The 21,475-nt window shown below is 38.2% G+C and overlaps 1 protein-coding gene across 2 annotated transcripts in view; it reads right to left on the bottom strand.

The window, feature by feature from the left end:
- The window catches only part of AK5 (adenylate kinase 5), a 241,089-nt gene that overhangs the window by 171,519 nt on the left and 48,095 nt on the right, over positions 1–21,475 (bottom strand). For both annotated transcript variants that reach the window (XM_032870138.1, XM_032870136.1), the window contains exon 6: positions 11,653–11,844. In XM_032870138.1, coding sequence (XP_032726029.1) covers positions 11,653–11,844 — 192 coding nt within the window. The remainder of the gene's footprint in view (positions 1–11,652; positions 11,845–21,475) is intronic.

The following is a 21,475-nucleotide window of genomic DNA, read 5'->3' as shown; positions in this document are numbered from 1 at the left end:
CAATGAAACAAGACCGGCCTCTGCCTGCCTCATGGACAGTTAGTGAAGATCGATGACCTAAAACATTTGAAACACTTTGAATACTATGAAGCACATAGTTAGCACTCAGAAATTATTAGCCATTGTTTCTAAGACCCCATCTATTCATAATATATGTATATATATTTTTTGTATTCTCCTGACTGGCAAATTTCTCATGCCTGTCCTTCCTTTCCTTTTGTTGTCCCTTTTCCCCCATCCTCCTCCTTCTTCTTCATCTTCTGTAGTCACTTATTTAACTACACTGCTATCTCTCTTTAAAGATATTGATGAAGTCCAACTAGTTTGGTCTTTAATTAAAAAAAATCAGTCTAAGAACTTTACCAAAAATATGATTTTCTTACTCAATGTCCCAATAGGTCTCAGTATAACATATTGAAGTAAATTAAGACCTAATTCTAGAAGTGTGGAATATTCTCTGACACTATTGTCAAAAGCATTTTTCTGACTACAGCATCTCCTGGAAACATGACAGCTGAAAATGTATATGTGCGTATTGTATATTTTCCTGTCAGGAAAGTAAGGCTGAAATGAGAATTTATAGGAAACTGTTAGTATGACATGCCATTCAGCTATCAACTATCTCCGAGTTTCATTTTACTTTAAACAGATCACAAATAAAAACAAGCTGTCATGAAAGCCAGTCCCATAGAAACAGCACATGCCTTAACTAAAATAATCTTAGACAGACTTATCTACCATAGTTCCCAGAATTGGAATTTTCTTCATGTGAATCTTTTGGATGTGTTCACTTGAGTATTATCTCGATTTACTGAGATAATACTACTTCATGGTTATCATGTCAGGCCCTACATAAGATGATTTATAAGTCATGTGTTGGGGCTCTTTGGACTCTATTTCATGGTTGTCTGAAATGATACAGTCAACACAAAAATATTTACATTCTTTTGGGGAAGGAAGCATGTTCATTCTTTAAGTTCATCCTCATTTTTCCTCTAAACACCTGCCTGAAGCATCACAATGAGAATATTGCCTTTATTGGTGTGAGCGCTCTTATCATCGGGTGCTGAGAATGGACTTGTCATATAGTTGGCATCAATTTCCCACTTTGAAAGGAGAGGCTTTCACTGAATCATTTGGTTTATTCTGTTTGCAGAGTGCGAACAGCATTGACACTGAGCAAGCTCTGGGTGTGGAGAAGTTGTGAGTTGATGTTTGTTTGTTAGGGAGACGGAATGACAGAAGCTGCTTTGGATTTGGTAACTGCCTGTTCCTCACATTGTTATGAGGCTGATTTCGAAGCAACCCAATTTGCTCCCAGAACAGTGGACGATGCTTTGTTACCTGTGGGTTGCACTTTGTGAGCAAATAGCTTTATCTCTCAGTGCTTTTACTTTCCTTTCTATACAGAAGGTCAGAGAAGGAAACTGGTATCATAGCACGTATTTTACTTTTGAGAGCCCACAGTAATGAAAGTAATCAGAGGGCATCTGGGTGGCTTAGTTGGCCGGGTGTCTGACTCCTGATTTCGGCTCAGGTCATGATCTCAGGGTGGTGGGATTGAGCCCCGTGTCAGAGAAGAGTGGGCTTGGGATTCTCCCTCTCCCTCTGCCCCTCCCCCAGCTTGAGGAGGCTTCTCCTCCTCTCTCTCAAATGAATAAATAAATATTTTTTAAAAAATGAAAGTAATTGGATTCATTTTTAAATTTCGCTCTGGTTATTTTAAAACCAGGATTACAAAGATCTATGTTAATAAGTAAATTGAACATGTACTAGTAGAGGAGTCTAACATGGTGGAGGAGAAGGAGACCCTAATTTCAACTGGTCCCAGGAATTCAGCAAGATAGCTATCAAATCATCCTGAACACCTGCAAACTCAATTCATAGATCTAATAAAAGAATAGCTGCAACTCTGCAAATAGAAAAGTGACCACTTTCTGCAAGAATGACGAGATGGAAAAACTCGCTTCAAAAAAGAGAACAAGGGGCGCCAGGGTGGCTCAGTGAGTTAAAGCCTCTGCCTTCGGCTCGGGTCATGATCCCAGGGTCCTGGGATCGAGCCCCACCTCGGGCTCTCTGCTCAAGCAGGGAGCCTGCTTCCCCCTCTCTCTCTGCCTGCCTCTCTGCCTACTTGTGATTTCTGTCTATCAAATAAATAAATAAAATCTTTAAAAAAAAAGAAGTAAGATGCCAGAGCTAGAGTTCAGAATAATGATTATAAAATACTAGTTAGGTTTGAAAAAAGCATAGAAAACACAAGAGAATCCCTTTCTGGAGAAATAAAAGAACTAAAATCTAATCAAGTCAAAATAAAAAAGGCTACCAATGAGATGCAATAAAAAATGGAGGCTCTACAATGTCCACAATAGCCAAACTATGGAAAGAACCTAGATGTCCATCAACAGATGAATGGATAAAGAAGATGTGGTATATATATACACAATAGAATACTATGCAGCCATCAAAAGAAAGGAAATCTTGCCATTTGCACTGATGTGGATGGAACTAGAGGGTATTATGCTAAGCGAAATAAGTCAATCAGAGAAAAGAGAAAGTAAATTATCATATGATCTCCCTGATATGAGGAATTTGAGAGGCAGAGTGGAGGGGTAGGGAAGGGAAAAATGAAACAAGGTGGGATTGGGAGGGAAACAAACCATAAGAGACTCTTAATCTCTTCCCTAAGAGGGAAGTACTTAGCAATACAAGACTTTCTCAAGAAATAATAAAGGTCTCAAATACACAACCTAACCTTACACCTAAAGAAGCTGGAGAAAGAACAGCAAATAAAGCCTAAAACCAGCAGAAGAAGAGAAATAATAAGGATGAGAACAGAAATCATTGAAATAGAAACCAAAAGAACAGTAGAACAGAACAATGAAACTAGGAGCTGGTTCCTTGAAAGAATTAATAAGACTAATGAACCCCCGGCCAGACTTATCAAAAAGAAAAGAGAAGGGTCCCAAATAAATAAAATCATGAGACTTATCAAAAAGAAAAAAAAAAGAAAAGACCCAAATTAATAAAATCATGAATGAAAGAGGAGAGATCACAACCAACACCAAAGAAATACTATTATAAACTATTATAAGAACATATATGAGAAACTGTATGCCAACAAATCAGGAAGTCTGGAAGAAATGGATACATTCCTAGAGATGCATCAACTACCAATACTGAGACAGGAAGAAAGAGAAAACCTGAACAGACCCATAACCAGCAAGGACACTCAAGCAGTCATCAAAAATCTCCCAACAAACAAGAGCCCAGGGCCAGATGGCTTCCAAAGGGAATTCTACCAAACATTTAAATAAGAATTAATACCTATTCTTCTGAAGCTATTTCAAAAACTAGAAATGGAAGGAAAACTTCCAAACTCTTGCTATGAGGCCAGCATAACCTTGATCTCCACACCAGACAAAGACCCCACCAAAAGGGAGAACTACAGACCAATATCCCTGATGAACATGGATGGAAAGATTCTCACCAAAATACTAGTAAATAGGATCCAACAATACATTAAAAAGATTATTCACCACAACCAAGTAGGATTTATTCCTGGGCTGCAAGGTTGGTGCCACATCTGCAAATCAATGTGATACACTACATAAATAAAAGAAAGGACAAGAACCATATGATCTTCTAGTTAGATGCAGAAAAAGCATTTGACAAGGTACAGCATCCTTTCTTGATTAAAACTCTTCACACTGTAGGGATAGAAGGCACATACCTCAATAACATAAAAGCCATCTTTGAAAAGCCCACAGCAAATATCATTCTCAATAGGGAAAAACTGAGAGCTTTTTCCCTAAGGTCAGGAAATGGCAGGGATGTCTACTATCACCACTGTTGTTCAACGTAGTACTGGAAGTCCTAGCCTTAGCAATCAGACAACAAAAATAAATAAAAGGCATTTGTATCAGCAAAGAAGTCAAACTCTCACTCCTTGCAGATAACATGATACTCTGTGGAAAACGCAAAAGACTCCAATTCAAAACTGCTAGAACTCATACTGGAATTCAGCAACATGGCAGGATATAAAATCAATGCACAGAAATCAGTTGCATTCTTATACCCTAATAATGAGACAGAAGAAAGAGAAATTAAGGAGTCAATCCCATTTACAAGTGCACCTAAAAACCGTAAGACATCTAGGAATAAACCTAACCAAAGAGGGAAGGATCTGCACTCAGAAAACTATATAGAACTCATGAAAGAATTTGAGAAAGACACAAAGAAATGGAAAAATATTCCATGCTCATGGATTGGAAGAACAAATACTGTTAAAATGTCTCTGCTACCTACAGCAATCTACACATTCAAAGCAATCCCTTTCAAACCATCAATGGTCAACTTTTTTCACAGAGCTGAAACAAATAATCCTAAAATTTTCATGGAATCAGAAAATATCCCAAATAGCCAAAGGAACGTTGAAAAAAAAAATCAAAACTGGTAGCATCATAATTCTGGACTTCAAGCTCTATTACAAAGCTGTCATCATCAAGACAGCATGGTACTGGCACAAAAACAGACACATAGTTCAATGGAACAGAATAGAGAACCCAGAAATGGACCCTCAACTCTATGGTCAACTAATCTTCGACAAAGCAGGAAAGAATGTCCAATGGAAAGGGTTCACCATTCAACAAATTGTGTTGGGAAAACTGGACAGCCACATGCAGAACAATGAAACTGGACCATTTCCTTACACCATACACAAAAGTAGACTCAAAATGGATGAAAGATCTCAACGTGACACAGGAATCCATTAAAATCCTAGACAAGAACACAGGCAGCAACCTCTTTGAATCTGGCTCCAGCAACTTCTTGCTAGACACATATCCAAAGGCCAAAAATGAACTATTAGGACTTCATCAAGGTAAAAAGTTTTTACACAGCAAAGGAAACAGTTGACAAAACCAAAGACAACCGATAGAATGGGAGAAGATATTCACAAATGACATATCAGATAAAGGGCTAGCATCCAAAATCTATAAAGAACTTATCAAACTCAACACCTAAAGAATAAATAATCCAATCAAGAAATGGGCAGAAGACACGAACAGATATTTCTGCAAAGACAGCTGAGAGAAAGAGAGATAAACAGCTACAGGATCACGAAGGGAGAATTTGACACATGAAAAAGTGTTCAACATCATTTGGCATCAGGGAAATACAAATCAAAACCACAATGAGATACCACCTCACACCAGTCAGAATGGCTAAAATTAACAACTCAGGAAATAACAGATGCTGGCGAGGATGTGGAGAAAGGGGAACCCCCCTACACTGTTAGTGGGAATGCAAGCTGGTGTGCTACTCTGGAAAACAGCATGGAGGTTACTCAAAAAGCTAAAAATAGAGCTACCCTATGATCCAGCAATTGTACTACTGGGTTTTTACCGCAAAGATACAAATGTAGTGGTTGGAAGGGACACCTGAACCCCAAAGTTTATAGCAGCAAAGTCCACAATAGCCAAACTATGGAAAGAGCCCTGATGTCCATTTTCAGATGGAAGGATAAAGAATATGTGGTATATATATACACACACACACACACACACACACACACACACACACAGGAATATTATGCAGCCATCAAAAAATGAAATCTTGTCATTTGCAATGACGTGGATGGAACTAGAGGGTATTATACTAAGTGAAATAAGTCAATCAGAGAAATACAATTACCATATGGTCTCACTGATATGTGGTATTTAAGAAAAAAACGAGAAGATCATAGGGGAAGAGAGTAAAAATAAGATGAAACTAGAGAGGGAGACAAACCATAAGAAACTCTTAATCTCAGGAAGCAAAGTGAGGGTTGCTGGAGGGGACAGGAGGGGAGGGATGGGGTAACAGGGTGATGGACCTTAAGGAGGGCACATGATGTACTGAGCACTGGGTATTATGTAAGACTGATGAATCACAGACCTGTACCTCTGAAACCAATAATACATTATATGTTAATTTTAAAAAATCCAAATATCCATTCCAAAAAAATCCACAAAGATGCCACTCTCCTCAAAGAAGAGGTAATAGTTTTTCTAGGGCAGCTCTGTCTTGCTGCCTCTACACACAGTAGGATTCTATAAAAGCTTGTTGCCCAGACAGTGTGACTCCTTATAAGCTGTCTTGCCTTCCAATCAAAATGGATATTTCCCATGTTTCCTCTGGGATCTTCCTACTGAGGTTCTAACAGTATCAGGTTTCTTGCCAGAGGGTACTATCTACTTAGGCTTTTTTTTTTTAATTGAATTTAAAACAATTCAGAGGGCTGTATACTCAGCACACGTATATAAATTTAAAACAATTCAGAGGGCTGTATACTCAGCACACATATATACGTATATACGCCATCACCCAATAGCCTTTCTTATTAAACTTTGAAAACTGCTCTTTGACTGTATTCTGCCTTAGTTACTAAACCCACCCAAAAGGAATTAATGGGCCTTTTCATTACATGACAATGAATATTTAAACAGGATACAATAAGTGATAATGTTTAAATAAAACACAGCTTTACTCTGTTACCTATTTACCAATTCATCAACCTCAAGTATTGAGAAGCAATGACAGAACCTTCCTCTTGAGTAATTTTAGGAGAATGGATTTGTTTGGGTAAACTGTTAGGAAGCATCTTCACTGGCTTTCTTGTGTTTAGATGAGTGGCTGAATTTGCCCAGGGTTTGTGCTGTTTAGATTTCTTTTCCACCCCCCCCCCACCCTGACCTTCCCCCCCCCCCCCCCTCCCCCCCCGGCCCACCTCCTGGCGGCAATGCTAGTGGAGATGGTGATGATTAACCAATGGCTATGCACTGGCTGCTTAGAGATAAGTGTCCCTGGGTTTAAATGGTGGTGTCGACTCCTAGGAAACTAAGTTAATTGACAAATAATTATTTGGTTCTATGTAAATTAACTTTTATTGTTCCTGTTTATTTTCCCTTCAGCTACAAGTGTCTGGTGGGATGGGAACTACATAGTTTCAGTGGTGTATTTGAAATATGTAATATAGGTATTCTCAAATTTGAAGGAAATGATATGAGGCATGTGGGGGTGACCTGGGGGGCTCAGGGACAGTATCTGGTGAATTAACAATACTGTGGTTATGACAAGGATGTGTTCTCTCTGCCAGTGGTTTCCCCAGCACCAAAGTCAGTCTGCAATGAAGTATTTCCTAATCCACTGCAAAATGAGAAAAGGCAAATGTTGGGAGCTTTCTTAAAGCCAAATAGATTTATCTAGAGACTTTATTTGTAAGCATGTCATCCCTAATTTTGTGTGCGTGCGTGTGTGTGCGCACGCGCGTGTGTGCGTGTATGTGCGCGTACTAAAAATATGTCTTTCAAACAATGGTAATGATTATTATCTATATTGAGTAGCATTTATTCAATGCACACAAGTGTGTAACAATTTCCCTGGTGAGTGCCATGGTTTTCTGGCTGGATCAAGAGCACAGTGCATTTTGGAAAATAAAAATATAAACATTATAGCTTACCCTATTATTTTTCAATCATTTTAGAAGGCCCTTCAATGAACAAAACTGTGTATATTTTTTAAATAGTTCATCAAATTTACTTAAGCTTGACTTGTCTTTTTTTTTTTTTTTTTTAAAGATTTTATTTATTTATTTGACAGAGAGAGACAGAGAGAGTGAGAGAGGGAACACAAGCAGGGGGAGTGGGAGAGGGAGAAACAGGCTTCCCGCAGAGCAGAGAGCCTGATGCAGGGCTCCATCCCAGGACCCTGGAATCATGACCTGAGCCAAAGGCAGACGCTTAATGCTGAGTCACCCAGGTACCCAAGTTGGTACCCAAGTTACCATTAGTGGTAATTAATGCTATGTCTTCAGTAAGTTTCATCCAACTTGGTGAGGATGATTAAAACAGACCTGGGTTTCTTTAACTTTGAAAATAAAGATAAAAAATTATCATTACACATATATATAATTATTGAGACTTTTGAAAAACCCATAGAAGGAAAATTATGTTTCAAGAACTCTATAGTTTCATCAAGCCCCAGTGCTTCAAAATGCCATGAAACAGAGCTTACCCAGTAAGACTAAATAAGCAGCTTTCTTGTTCCCGGTAATACTCAAATAAACTTCTAAACAAAACTCTTGACAAACTTGGAGAACTCATAGCACCTAACTTAATTAAGAGCACAGAGCTGTAAAAGATATGATGAGCAATTACATCTGACCCCATAGTAAGTTAAAAAACAACATATAAAGTTGTCTGAGAAGATTCTATGATGTCCCTACTATCCTAGCCTTGTGATTTCATAGCATGTATTTCTTGCACAGATAGCTGTATATGGGTAAGTATAATAAAAGAATCAAAATGAAAAGGTCCAAGTGATGGGAACCATGTCAATAAGATACAGTATTCAGATAACAGCACATTTTCCTGACTATTTTGATTAGGTTTTCTCTTCAGGTGCACTGGGTTTGTTCTTGAGTCAAATCTGCCAATAGGTAGAGTCAATGATGAAGAAAAAAAGAAGAAAAAAAATGAGTTGATGTTTCGTACAATCTAATTGCACTATTCAGCCACAGCCATTACATGGCTTGATTAGACAGACAATATAGAAGTTAAAAAAACACTGGGCAATTTAAAAACTGGAAACAGACACTTTTAAAGAAAAAATGAAAAAATGAATTTGGCATGAAGCTTTTAAAATCTGATTCTGCATTTTGGGTTTCCTCAATAATCTATCTATGGGAGAAAAGGCAACAGAGAACCCTCAAAGAGCACAGAATTGTTGGTGGTAATTGTAGGTTCCAAAAGATGGGAAGAGAGGTGAAGGGAAGAGAGAGGAAGAAACACAAGAATTTACGAAACAATATCAATCACTTAAATTGCCCTTACAACGTTTCAGGCACTGTTCTAAACACCTGATATCAATTTACTCTTTATAATTACACTGAGGCAGGATGAATGTTTATATCCATTTCACAGGTCAGGCAGCTGAGACAGTAAGTAGCCTGCAGGGGGTCACGCAGGGGGTCACGCAGTCGGTAGGTGGCACAGCTGGAATCAGCCAGGCAGTGGGGCTGCATGGTGTACCCTCAACATGGCCTCTGCATTGCCAGTCTCTTCCGTGGTACACACATTGTTTCATTTCACCCATACAACATTATGTGGTAGGTAACGTCATCTCCAATTTATAGTCAGAGACCAAGTTGTAGAACATAATGAATTTATTAAATGGCACTGGAGCACGAGATTTCAAGTGAGAGTTTCAGACTCCAAAGCACTTGGGAAGAGAAGCACCGAGATGAAGAGGGATGTGGTCTCTGTGGTCTTTAAGGACCTCAAACCAGCATGAATGATTAATCTTACTTGTGGATGGGAAGACTCTGTTCCCCTCAATTCCTAACACGGTGCATGACATATGTGAGGATCCTTGTACATTCTCCTTTGCAACAGTTATCACATTGAATAACTCATTGTTTACTATCTCTTTCCCCACAGCTGTAAGCTTTGTTCATTTACTGGGAGAACACTATGTACAAGGCAGGTACTGTTCTAGGAATTTGTAATCTGTAACGGAATAAAATAAAGATCCTTACCTTTTGCTTATTTAGCTTTGCATCCCTAGCACCTGGCACCCAGTGATTTTCAATAAATATTTACTAAATGAATAAATGAATCAATGAAGATGGGCAGGTAGAAGCAACAGAAAAAACTACAGAGAAAAGGAAATATTTGGGTTTGATCTATTAACGCCCAGTTTTTAAATTAAAATCTTAATATGTTTGTGATGAATAAGGATGATTGTTTTTATTATTTAACTCATCTTTAAGGCAGAAATATTACCAAATATATTTTAATTCCAAAACCGAACTATGATCCGTGTTCTGAAGGAGGACGTGTGATTCAGGATGCAGTACTTGCTCCTTTGACAGACGGAAATTTTCTAATCCTATTCCCCTGAGCCTAGCCTGTGTTTGCATTCACCACTTTTCAAAAGGTGACTTTCCAAGGCAAGTCTCCCAATAATTAGAGGCGTTTAACCTAAAGCTTATTTGGTTTCAGCAGTGAGGTTACAGGCTGTCATCCACATTGTTATTGACTCCCTCAATTACTGGCAATGGCATTTCACCTCCATGCAAAATATTAGTAAATTAACAATCCCCACTCTGCATTCATTTGGGAAATCTGCTCTGCTTGTGATGACGAACGTGACAGGCAGGGAGTAATCAGAGACGCTCTGGTAATACCTTTAAGCCTTGCAAACATCAATTAAAACTCTGGCTCTGCACTTTGCAGTTGCGGGTTTGTTCTGCAGGGTAAATTTCTTTTCTCTTGACACAATGAGGAAGTCAGCACTGGTAATTTGCTAGAGAAACAGGGAACAAACCCAACAAAAATAACCAGAGAAACATTCACCCTGATTTTCTTGAATCTTTCCTATTTTCAATGTTTCTTTTAGACCCTAAAATGAACTCTGGCACTGTGAACAATTTTCAGATCAGATTTACAATTCTCGGACATGACAACTTTGACTCAAAGAGCACATTCGAATAAATATTTCTTTAGAGTGCTAAAAAGGCTGCAAAGAGATTATTATTCAAGTGTCGTGACTGTCTCAGATCTAAGGGCATCTTAGTCTAATGAAGAGATTTTTTACCCAGTAATTGCTAGGTCAAAGGGGCTCTGTGGATGAGCTTCAGTAGAGTTATTTAAAATTTGTTAAAAAAAAAATCTTACGTGCATTTTATTAAGAAAGGCATGCATTATTTTCATCAGATTGTTTACTGGGCATTGAAACCTCACCAGACAAGAATCTCTGGTCTGGTGAGAAAAACCCAAGGGCTGGGGGAGGGATGTGCTGAGCTCTGCTGTCATCCAGTTATCATTGGAGCTGCTCTGATATTAGCTGTTCTACCATAAAAAAGTTTTCTTCAGATGACCAATACCTTTGTCTCCTCTGTTTTAATACTTGAATTTCTGGAGTGATGGGATTATAATTTAGCTGCCTCTTCACCTCTAACTTCCTGTATTCTCATAACTGTATTAAATAATGACTCAGTCCCATCTTTTATTGGTACATTGAGTATCGTTAACCACAAAACAAACTAATTATGAAAACATTAATATCAGCATTGGGTTAATAGAGCAGAATGATTAATGCCTTCCATTTTCAGACAGTATTACTGGTTTAAGCAAGTCAGACACTTAGGAAATTTTTTTGTGCTATTAGGATCTCATTTCCTTATATGGTACACTGTGATAAAACCTAACTTACAAATGCAAATCTAATAGAACACTATGTCAACTATGTGTTTTTAAGGCTATCAATTTTATTTGGTTTCCACAGACAGAAGAATTGAGAAATTTGGCAAGTACTACTTAAAATGATCCAAATAATTATTTAAAAATGCTTTTTATCTTTGGGGGCTATAGAATTCTATCCAAGATTAAAATTTATCATTTTTTATAAAATTAAAGTGAAAGTATTTTCATCATAATGACTTAATCAAGGCAAAGCAGGTAAAAATTACTGATTTTTTTATCCATTGGATCTAAAACTCAACAAAAGCCACTTTTTTTTTTAAAGTAAAAATGGTTTCTAAACGAGAACAGGTAAATTTGAAATCTGAAAGATTGTTCTTACACCAGACATGTAAAAGTGTAGCTAACTTACTGTCATGATGAGCCCCTTTTCCTGGAAGTATTTGACCAACGGAGCAGCGTTCTGCTTGAAGTTCATTAGTCTCCTTTGGGTAGCTTTCAGATTGTCATCAGGCCGCCCCTGTTGCTCTGCGCGCTTCAGTAATCTTTCTTTGAGCCTCTGATTAGCACAAGCCAAGAACACCACCAAGTCGGGAGTACAGATCTGCGAAGAGCATCAAACAAGTAGACAAGCATTTAACACACCAACCAATGCAAGTGAGGGCAGTGGCATTCTTCTCGTTTAATTCTGTTGAGGGTGCCACATCTTTGGCCCTCTATGTCTTTGCCAATATATTTGTAGGGCTACTGCTCTATACAAGAATAAGAGGAGCCACTGCTCTTATAAAGGCATACTTTGAAGTTCTCGAAGGAAATGGAAAGTGCTACTCCAGTGAATCCATAAAGGATTAGAAAGTGAAAGTGAAACAGGCTTATTGTTTGTATGGAGAAAGTTATGGACAGAAGATCAAACCAGCTACAACACTCTCTTAAGCCAAAGCCATAAACCCAATCCAGAGCAAGGCCCTAATGAACTCTCTTCAATTCTATGAAGGCTGAGAGATGAGGAAGCAGCGGAAGGAAAGTCTGAAGCTAGCAGAGGTGGGTTCACGGGGTTTAAAGAAAGAAGCCTTCTCTGTAACTTAGATGTGCAAGGTGAAGCCCCAAGTGCCGAGGGAGAAGCTGCAGCAAGTTATCCAGCAAATTATTTAGCTAAGACAATTAATGCAGGGAGCTTACACGAAACAACAGATTTTCAGTACAGATGAAATAGTCTTATCCTGGAAGAGAATGCCATCTAGGTCTTTCTCAGGTACAGAGAAGACAATGCCTGGCTTCAAAGCGTGAAAGGACAGGCTGACTTCGTTGTTTGGAGCTAACACACCTGGTGACTTTAAGAAGCCCGTCTCATTGACCATACTGAAAATTCCAGGGCCCTGAAGAATTATGCTAAATCTGCTCTGCTTATGCTCTGAAAATGGAACAACAAAGCCTGGTTGATAGCACATCATTTCAAAACATGGTTTACTGAGTAGTTTAAGCTTACTGTTGGGACCTATTGCTCAGAAAAAAGATGCCTTTCAAAGTATTATTGCTTATCAACAATGCACCTGATTACCCAAGAGCGCTGATGGAAATGTACAGTGATAGTAATGTTGTTTTCATTGCCTACTAACACAACATTGATCCTGCAGCCCATGGGCCACATAGGAATTTCAACTTTCACGTCTTATTAGTTAAGAAATATATTTTGCAAGGTGATAGCTGCCATAGGTGGTGATTCTTCTGATGGATCTGGGCAAAGTCAGTTGGTGCTGTGAAGACTGTAGAAATGACACCAGAGGATTTAGACTGTTAGAAGGGTGCCTGGGTGGCTCAGTGGGTTGGGCCTCTGTCTTCAGCTCGGGTTGTGATCTTGGGGTCCTGGAATCAGGCCCCGCATCGGGCTCTTTGCTTGGTGGGGAGCCTGCTTCCCCCTCTCCCTCTGCCTGCCTTTCTGCCTGCTTGTGCTCTCTCTCTCTTTCAAAAAATTAAAAAAAAAATTCTCTAGACTGTTACATCAACTTAGTTGGTAAAGCAGTGGCAGGGTTTGAGAAGATCGACTCCAATTCGGAAAGAGGTTCTACTGTGGGTAATGTGCTATCAAACAACATCTCCACCGGGAGTGGATTCCATCTCAAGAAACCACTTGTTTTGCTCATCCATAGGAATCAACTCCTTAAAGTCTGATCATGAGGTGCAGAAATGCAGTCATATATTCAGGCTCAACTTCTAATTCTAGTTCTCTTGCTATTTCCACCACATCTGCAGCTACTTCCTCCATGGAAGATTTGAACCCCTCAAAGTCATCCATGAGGGTTGGAATCTACTTCCAAACTCCTGCTAATGTTGATATTTTGACCTCTTTCCACAAATCACAAATGTTCTTAATAGCATCTAGAATGGCGAATCCTTCCCAAAAAGTTTTCAACTGATTTTGCCCAAATCCATCAGAGGAGACCAATGTGGGACTCAATCCCAGGACCCAGGATCGTGACCTGAGCCAAGGGCAGTCGCTTAACTGACTAAGACACCCAGAAGCCCTGCAATAAAATATTTTAAAATTAAGATTTTTGGGGCATAATGTCATTGCACACTTAATAGACTACAGTATATAGTGTAGACATAACTTTCACATGTGCCAGGAAACCAAAATTTTCACCTGACTTGCTTTATTGTGATATCTGCTTTATAGCAATGGTCTGGACCTGAACCCACAATATCTCTAATGTATGCCTGTAGCTCATATAAATGGCATTCCCAACCTGCATTGGCCTCTGTATTTCTGGAAAATACTTCTTGCTTATGTTCAAACAAGTACTCAGGTTAAATGAGGACAATATAGGCAAAAATCTGTCAGAGGTATATGTGACCAGATTTTAGAGGGGACAAGATGATTGAACTATAGATATTCTCTACAGTAAATTAGTACTGCTTCTATTATTACTTTTTGCTGTTCTTTTAAATGTATCACTTGTAGGGGCACCTGGCTGGCTCAGTTGGTTAAGCACTTGATTCTTGATTTCAGCTCAGGTCATAATCTCAGAGTCCTGAGAGTGAGCCCTGAATGGGGTTCTGGGCTCAGTGCAGAGTCTGCTCCAGATTCTCTTTCTCCCTCCCTCTGCCCTTCCTTGCCCTGCCCCAATAAATGAATAACTAAATAACTAACTAAATAAAAATGAATCTAAAGTATCCACTGTGTGCCACGCCCAGTGCTAAGTTATTTTTGTATGATATTGCTAAACTTTGCAATACCCTGTAAGGTACATATTATCTCCAGTTTACGCATGAACACACCTGGCTCTAAGAAATGAAGTGTTTGTTTGAGGTCATATGGTCAGAAAATTCAAAGCTGGTATCAGTCTTGTCTAAGGCCTGTGTTCCTTTTACGATTACAAGGAACAAATTAATCCAAAAGCTTTCACAAATTTTTGAAAATACCAAGGGATAATTTGAAAAGAACCTATGAAATAAACAGTTCTCATTTAACTCAATTAGAACTAGTATTGCATTTAAAAGACTGCACGGCCATAGAAAGTGAATGTGGCTTCTTAATGAAGAACACACACAAAACAGATAATCATATCAAAAAATGGGCACAAGATATGAACAGACACTTCTCCAATGAAGACATACAAATGGCTATCAGACACATGAAAAAATGTTCATCATCACTAGCCATCAGGGATATTCAAATTAAAACCACATTGAGATATCACCTTACACCAGTTAGAATGGCCAAAATTAGCAAGACAGGAAACAACATGTGTTGGAGGGGATGTGGAGAAAGGGGAACCCTGTTACACTGTTGGTGGGAATGGAAGTTGGTGCAGCCTCTTTGGAGAACAGTGTGCAGATTCCTCAAGAAATTAAAAATAGAACTTCCCTATGACCCTGCAATTGCACTACTGGGTATTTACCCCAAAGATACAGATGGAGTGAAAAGAAGGGCCATCTGTACCCCAATGTTTATAGCAGCAATGGCCACAGTTGCCAAACTGTGGAAAGAACCAAGATGCCCTTCAATGGACGAATGGATAAGGAAGATGTGGTCCATATACACTATGGAGTATTATGCCTCCATCAGAAAGGATGAATACCCAACTTTTGTAGCAACATGGACGGGTCTGGAAGAGATTATGCTGAGTGAAATAAGTCAAGCAGAGAGAGTCAATTATCAAATGGTTTCACTTATTTGTGGAGCATAACAAACAGCATGGAAGACATGGGGAGTTAGGAGAAGGGAGTTGGGGGAAATTGGAAGGGGAGGTGAACAATGAGAGACTATGGACTCTGAAAAACAATCTGAAGGGTTTGAAGAGGTTGGAGGGGTGGGAGGTTGGGGGAGCCAGGTGGTGGGTATTAGAGAGGGCATGGATTGCATGGAGCACTGGGTGTGGTACAAAAACAATGAATACTGTTATGCTGAAAATAAATTTAAAAAAATGATTAAAAAAAGGCAGTTTTGTATGGCAGTTTAAAGAAATGATTCAAAAAATAGTAATTAAGAAATGATTCCAATATTTTTTGCATCCTTACATTAGTAAATTATTTGAGCATATACCCCAATAAATACATATTTTTTAAAAAGGATTTTATTTATTTGACAGACAGAGATCACAAGTAGGCAGAGAGGCAGGCAGAGGGAGAGAGGAGGAAGCAGGCTGGGCTGAGCAGAGAGCCTGATGAGGGGCTCGATCCCAGGACCCTGAGATCATGACCTGAGCCAAAGGCAGAAGCTTAACCCACTGAGCCACCCAGGTGCTCCAAATACATATTTATTAATTAATTTCGAAAACATGCACATAACACCATACTAATATAGGATGCTTGCTATAAAACATACACAAAATGCAATTTTAAAAAGAAGAGATACAATAATTGCAATTTTAACATTTTCTTCCCACACTTTCCCATACTCTAGAGACCACTGGTTGGAAAATGGACCCTAGAGGCTGGGAACACACATTCCAGTTTTTGCCCTAGGACTTGCCAGCTGAGTGACAGGCATATTGGCTTAATTTTGCAAAGCCTCTATGTCTTCATCTGTTAATAAAGATATACAGACCTGCCTCCTTGAGTTACTATAAAGATTAAATAAGATCATGTATGTGAAACTCACAGCACAAATTTGATCCACAGTAAGTGCTCAATAAATTTGAGCCATGTTTATTATTTCTTGGTTTTCATGATTCTAAGTTGTCCTGGTCCTTCTTTAACTTTTCGTTATTTATTTGTTTATTTATTTTCTTGGCTCACCCTTTTTTCCTCCTTTAGCCCACAAGTGGGGGCCTTCCTTGAGGCTTAGATCATGTTACTGTTTTTAGGTCTTGTCTCCAGATTCTCATGTTCTTCTCATTCTTTTTTACCTCTTCTGGTTTCAACAACTGCCCTTAGTTGATGGATCCTAAATCTACATTTTCAGCACTGACTTTCAACAAAATCTAAGTCTTGTATTTTTAATGCTTAATATGATGACTCTACCTGTAAGTCTTCATGTTACCCATAATCAGTCTCAACACCTTTTTCCCTAAATGAAATTCCTGTCTTGCTTATTTATTAATTTTTCTACTTTTATGGTATTTTATGGTAGCAACACTATTTTCCTAAATCTCTCAGCTAGAAGAGAACATTCACTCATCAAATCTTTCATCTTTCTGAGCTATCAGCATTGTCTATGGATTTTGTCTTTGAAATGCCACTCAGACTCCTCTCCACCCCAGTTCCCACTGCCACTGAGCCATACATTAGCATTAGTGAGTAAGAGCATGAATTTTAGAATCAGATCATCTTGAATTTGAATCTAGAATCTGCCATCTATTTATTTTTGGTCTTTGAACAAATGGTTCATTTTTTTTCCTGAGCCTCAGTTTTCTAAAAATAAGAGGAAAAGCTCTCCCTAAATGTCCATCAACAGATGAATGGATGAAGAAGATGTGTTTTATACACACGCAAACACGCACGTACACACACACACACATATACACACACACATAGGAATATTATGCAGCCATCAAAAAGAATGAAATCTTGTCATTTGCAATGACGTGGATGGAACGAGAGGGTATGATGCTGAGTGAAATAAGTCAGTCAGAGAAAGACAGCTATATGATCTTACTGATATGAGGAATTTGAGAAACAAGACAGAGGATCATAGGGGAAGGGAAGGAAAAATGAAACAAGATGGAAACAGAGAGGGACAAACCATGAGAGACTCAATCTCAGGAAACAAACTGAGGGTTGCTAGAGGGGATGGGGGTGGAAGGGACAGGGTGGCTGGGTGATGGACACTGGGGAGGGTATGTGCTATGGCAAGTGCTGTGAATTGTGTAAGACTGATGAATCACAGACCTGTACCTCTGAAACAAATAATACATTACATATTAATAATGAAAAAAAAAAGAGGAAAAGCTCTCCATTTTTGTAGTCTAGTATTTCCTAATTAAAACCAAAAACAAAGTTTCCAAACAGCTTTTGAAGAGCTATTTTCAAAAAAATAGCTCTTTTTTCCAAAAAGCTGAAAAGCTTAATACTTTAATACTTTGGAAAATCACTTTGTAATTTTTGTGTGATATATAATAAGGGTATTATCTGAAGTTAAAACCTTTATTTTATCAAATATTATTTTGTAAAATTTATGTTTAATAAAATCCTTGGCAATATTTAGCCTTCCACAATATAACAGATTACATCCTTCAAAATTTGTTTAAAACAAATTATGTTATGGGGGGCGCCTGGGTGGCTCAATCGTTTAAGCATCCAATTTGACTTCAGTTCAGGTCATGAAATCAAGGTTGTGAGATCAAGCCCCATGTCAGGCTCTGTGCTGGGTGTGGGGACTGCTTGAGATTTTTTTCTCTTTCTCTCCCCTGCCCTACTTCCCCCCGCCCCCAGCCCCCGCTCACTCTCTCCCTAAATAAATACATAATATTAGGAAGAAAACAATTTCTGACAAATAAAATGTTATATTACTCTTGATTTAGTTACAGTGTATATCAGAATATGGAGGGAAAACCCTGAATTACTAGGTATTAAATGCAGATAAAAACTTTTTGACTTTTGAAATTCTTCCATTGGGCATTTAAACAGATGAAATGGTTTACTTTAATACATTTTGTGTTTTGCTTCAGGCTACAACGTAAGTGCTTCTCCTTACATAACACAATGAAATAATGGATAGACATGTATGTCATCATGACTATATTTTGTTTTTTACTGTTGGCTTTTGAAATCTTGGTTGGAGAAATTTATATAAGACTGAAATTTGCACAAGACTTTTCAGACTTTGAATAAGATTGCATTTTTTAAATTAAAAGGCTTTTTAAAAAAGCAGCTTTATGGGGGCACCTAGGTGGCTCAGTGGTTTAAGCCTCTGCCTTTGGCTCAGGTCATGATCTTGGGGTCCTGGGATCGAGCCCCACATCAGGCTATCTGCTTAGCAGGCAGCCTGCTTTCCGCACCCCCCCACTCTCCCCCCCCCCCCACCGCCCGCCTGCCTTTCTGCCTAATTGTGATCTCTGTCTGTCAAAAAGAAAAATAAAATCTTTTTTTTTTTTTAAAGCAGCTTTAAGTTTACAGAAAACTTATGTGGAGTATCTAAGAGTTTTGATCCATGAAATGCAACTTCAGGTTTGAGAGAGATAACTTTGAAGTGAATCTGGATTTACTTGCAATTAACTTGCTATCTTTCTTTGGTATAAATGACACAAGATATAATTAGAAATAGAAAAAAAAAAACAATTAAAATGTAGAACTAGTGAGAACTGTGGCAGCTGGGGCTAACAGGCTGACGGCTTAGCAGAGCGCCCACAGCCATTCGTGTGCTCATCTGAGTCCTAGTAACCCCCACACATGCCCAGTCATTAGGGTCTCATCTTCTCCACCTGTACTTCATTTCAAAGGAAAAAATATTTGAATCATTTATGTTTTTTTTCCCCAAGATAGAAGCGGATACACTGCATTCCAAAAGATGTGAAGCCCCTAGAAAATTTTCATAAAATTCACTTGTGATGTGTTGAGAAGTATCACAGAGCAAAGTGGACCCTTGACATACCTTTTCTTACCCTAGGTTCTCAAAATACCTTTGCTGATTCAATGAATGAGTGAATATATATATAAATGAGAAGAAAATTTGAGATATCACTTTTGTCTTCAAGGAAGTAAGCTTCTCAACTACTGATGTTATTTCTCTTAATCAATCAACTAAATCTTTTTTTTTCCTGTCATTACATAGACATGTCAATCTTCCTCTGTCCATTGACTTAAAGTCCCTTACCTGAATGATTACTCCGTTGAAATGAACCTGTAACTGCCTTTGATAAGCAAAGACATACTCACTGTGTCAGACTGCCAAGTGAGCTTGTTTTAATACTCCCTGTTCCTGTTAGGACTTTTGGCTGGCCTATTCTTTATAAAGGTGTGTCAGAAGGCCTACATTTCATAATTCAAATGACACTGTCAGAAATCAGGAAGCAAAGTATTAAAGACAGAGAGAGAGAGAGAGGGAAGAAAAAATTGGAACAAAAACTGAAATCACAGAAACTGAAGACTGGAAAAAACTTGAGAAGTTATCTGACCCAAATTAATATCAAACCTGTAATTATCTCCACAGTCTCTTGACAAGTGATTTTTAAAGTTGAACATTTGAACTTGAATGTTCTTATGAGCATTTCTTGGGATGGGTACTTACTACTTACAAGACAGTCCCTTTTGTTATTGGAAGACTCTAATAACTAGGAAGTTCTTTCTAATATTGGGCTTAAATTTGCTTCCCTATTCTGCCCACAGTGAAAATGTAAAATAAATTATTTCTTTCATCCATTAAGCATTTACTGAACACACACCATTTTCACAGAAGCTAGATTAGATCATAAAAGGGAAAAAAAGGATAGATAATTAGACTTCACTGTCATTTAACATGGAAATAATTTCTGGGCAGAACTTTAAACAGACTACAAGGCTGGGTAACAAAAAACTAGAATATGGTCCCACCCAGGAGAAGGAGCTCTAGAAACTACTACTGCTGCCCCCTCTTGGTTGGACTCTACAGGGCTACACCATCAGAGTGTGTGTGAACCAGCCTCCCAGGACTAAATCCGTTTAGAATCACCCCCAAATTCCCATTATATTAGGTGATTAAATGTATTTAACAGCCAATTAGGCATACCTCAAAGAGAACTAGTGAACTAAAAGAGCAGAATAAAATATCCAGAATGAAACAAGGGGGAGACAGGGGTAGGAAAAGTACATCAAGCAGCAAAAGAGACAAATGAGAGAGAATGCTTAGAAAGTTCTAGAAGAAAAAAGAAAATGAAGCAGTATTAAACAATATAACAGCTAAGAATTTTCTAAACTCACAAATGATTCCAAATTTCAGATTCAAAAAGCAATATAAAAGCCAAAAAGAATAAACAGAAAACCTCAGATCTAAGCATATCATAGTAAAACTGTTACAAGTTTAGACAGGCAAAAAGACCAAAGCAAAGCAAAACAAAAAAATCTTTAAAAATGCCAGAAGAAAAGAAATGAAAGATTACCTTCAGAACAGCAACAATAAACAGCTGCATTTTCACAAAAGTGACAATGAGAGCCAAGAAACAATGAAAAGGTATCTTTTTTTTCAAAGAAATGCAAATTTTATTTTATTTTTAAAACGCTATCTTTAAAGTGGCCAATACAAAATAACTGCCAACCTACTTTTCTGTATGCAGTAATAAAATCTTTCAAAAATTAAGAGTAAATACAGATATTCTCAAACACAAACTGAGAGTATCTGTCCTCAGAAACTCTACACTAATGGAAACATATAAAAATATTCTTTAGGTGGAAGAAGAATAGAAACCAAGATAGAAACCTGCTATTTATGAATAGCAATAAAATGGTAAATATGTGGGTAAAACTAAATGAGTATTGACCATATAAAAGAACACTACAAGTATTTTGTGGTCTTTAAAAATAGAGATTAGTCATGAGGCAGGTACATGGAGTTCAACTGTTTTAAGAGCTTGTTCAGGAAGTGTCAGAAATACTGAATTCTATGAGACATTAAGTTAATGATGCATGTTGTGATCCCTAGAACAGGAGTTAGCAAATTTTTTCTATAAATGGCCTGATAATGAATATTTTAGACTTTTCAGGCCATATGGTCTTATAGCATGACAGCAGTCATAAACAGGAAAGCTGGTGGTGGGGACTGGGGAGACTTTAGAAGAGGGGGCAAGCCAAGGAGAAGGTGTAGTACCCAGTTAGTCACTGTG

The sequence above is a fragment of the Lontra canadensis genome, unplaced genomic scaffold (assembly GCF_010015895.1).
Source record: "Lontra canadensis isolate GAN:19392208 unplaced genomic scaffold, GSC_riverotter_1.0 scaffold40, whole genome shotgun sequence".
Classification (NCBI taxonomy): domain Eukaryota; kingdom Metazoa; phylum Chordata; class Mammalia; order Carnivora; family Mustelidae; genus Lontra; species Lontra canadensis.
Note: the sequence above shows the minus strand (reverse complement) of the source record. Positions and strands in the feature narration are given on the sequence as shown.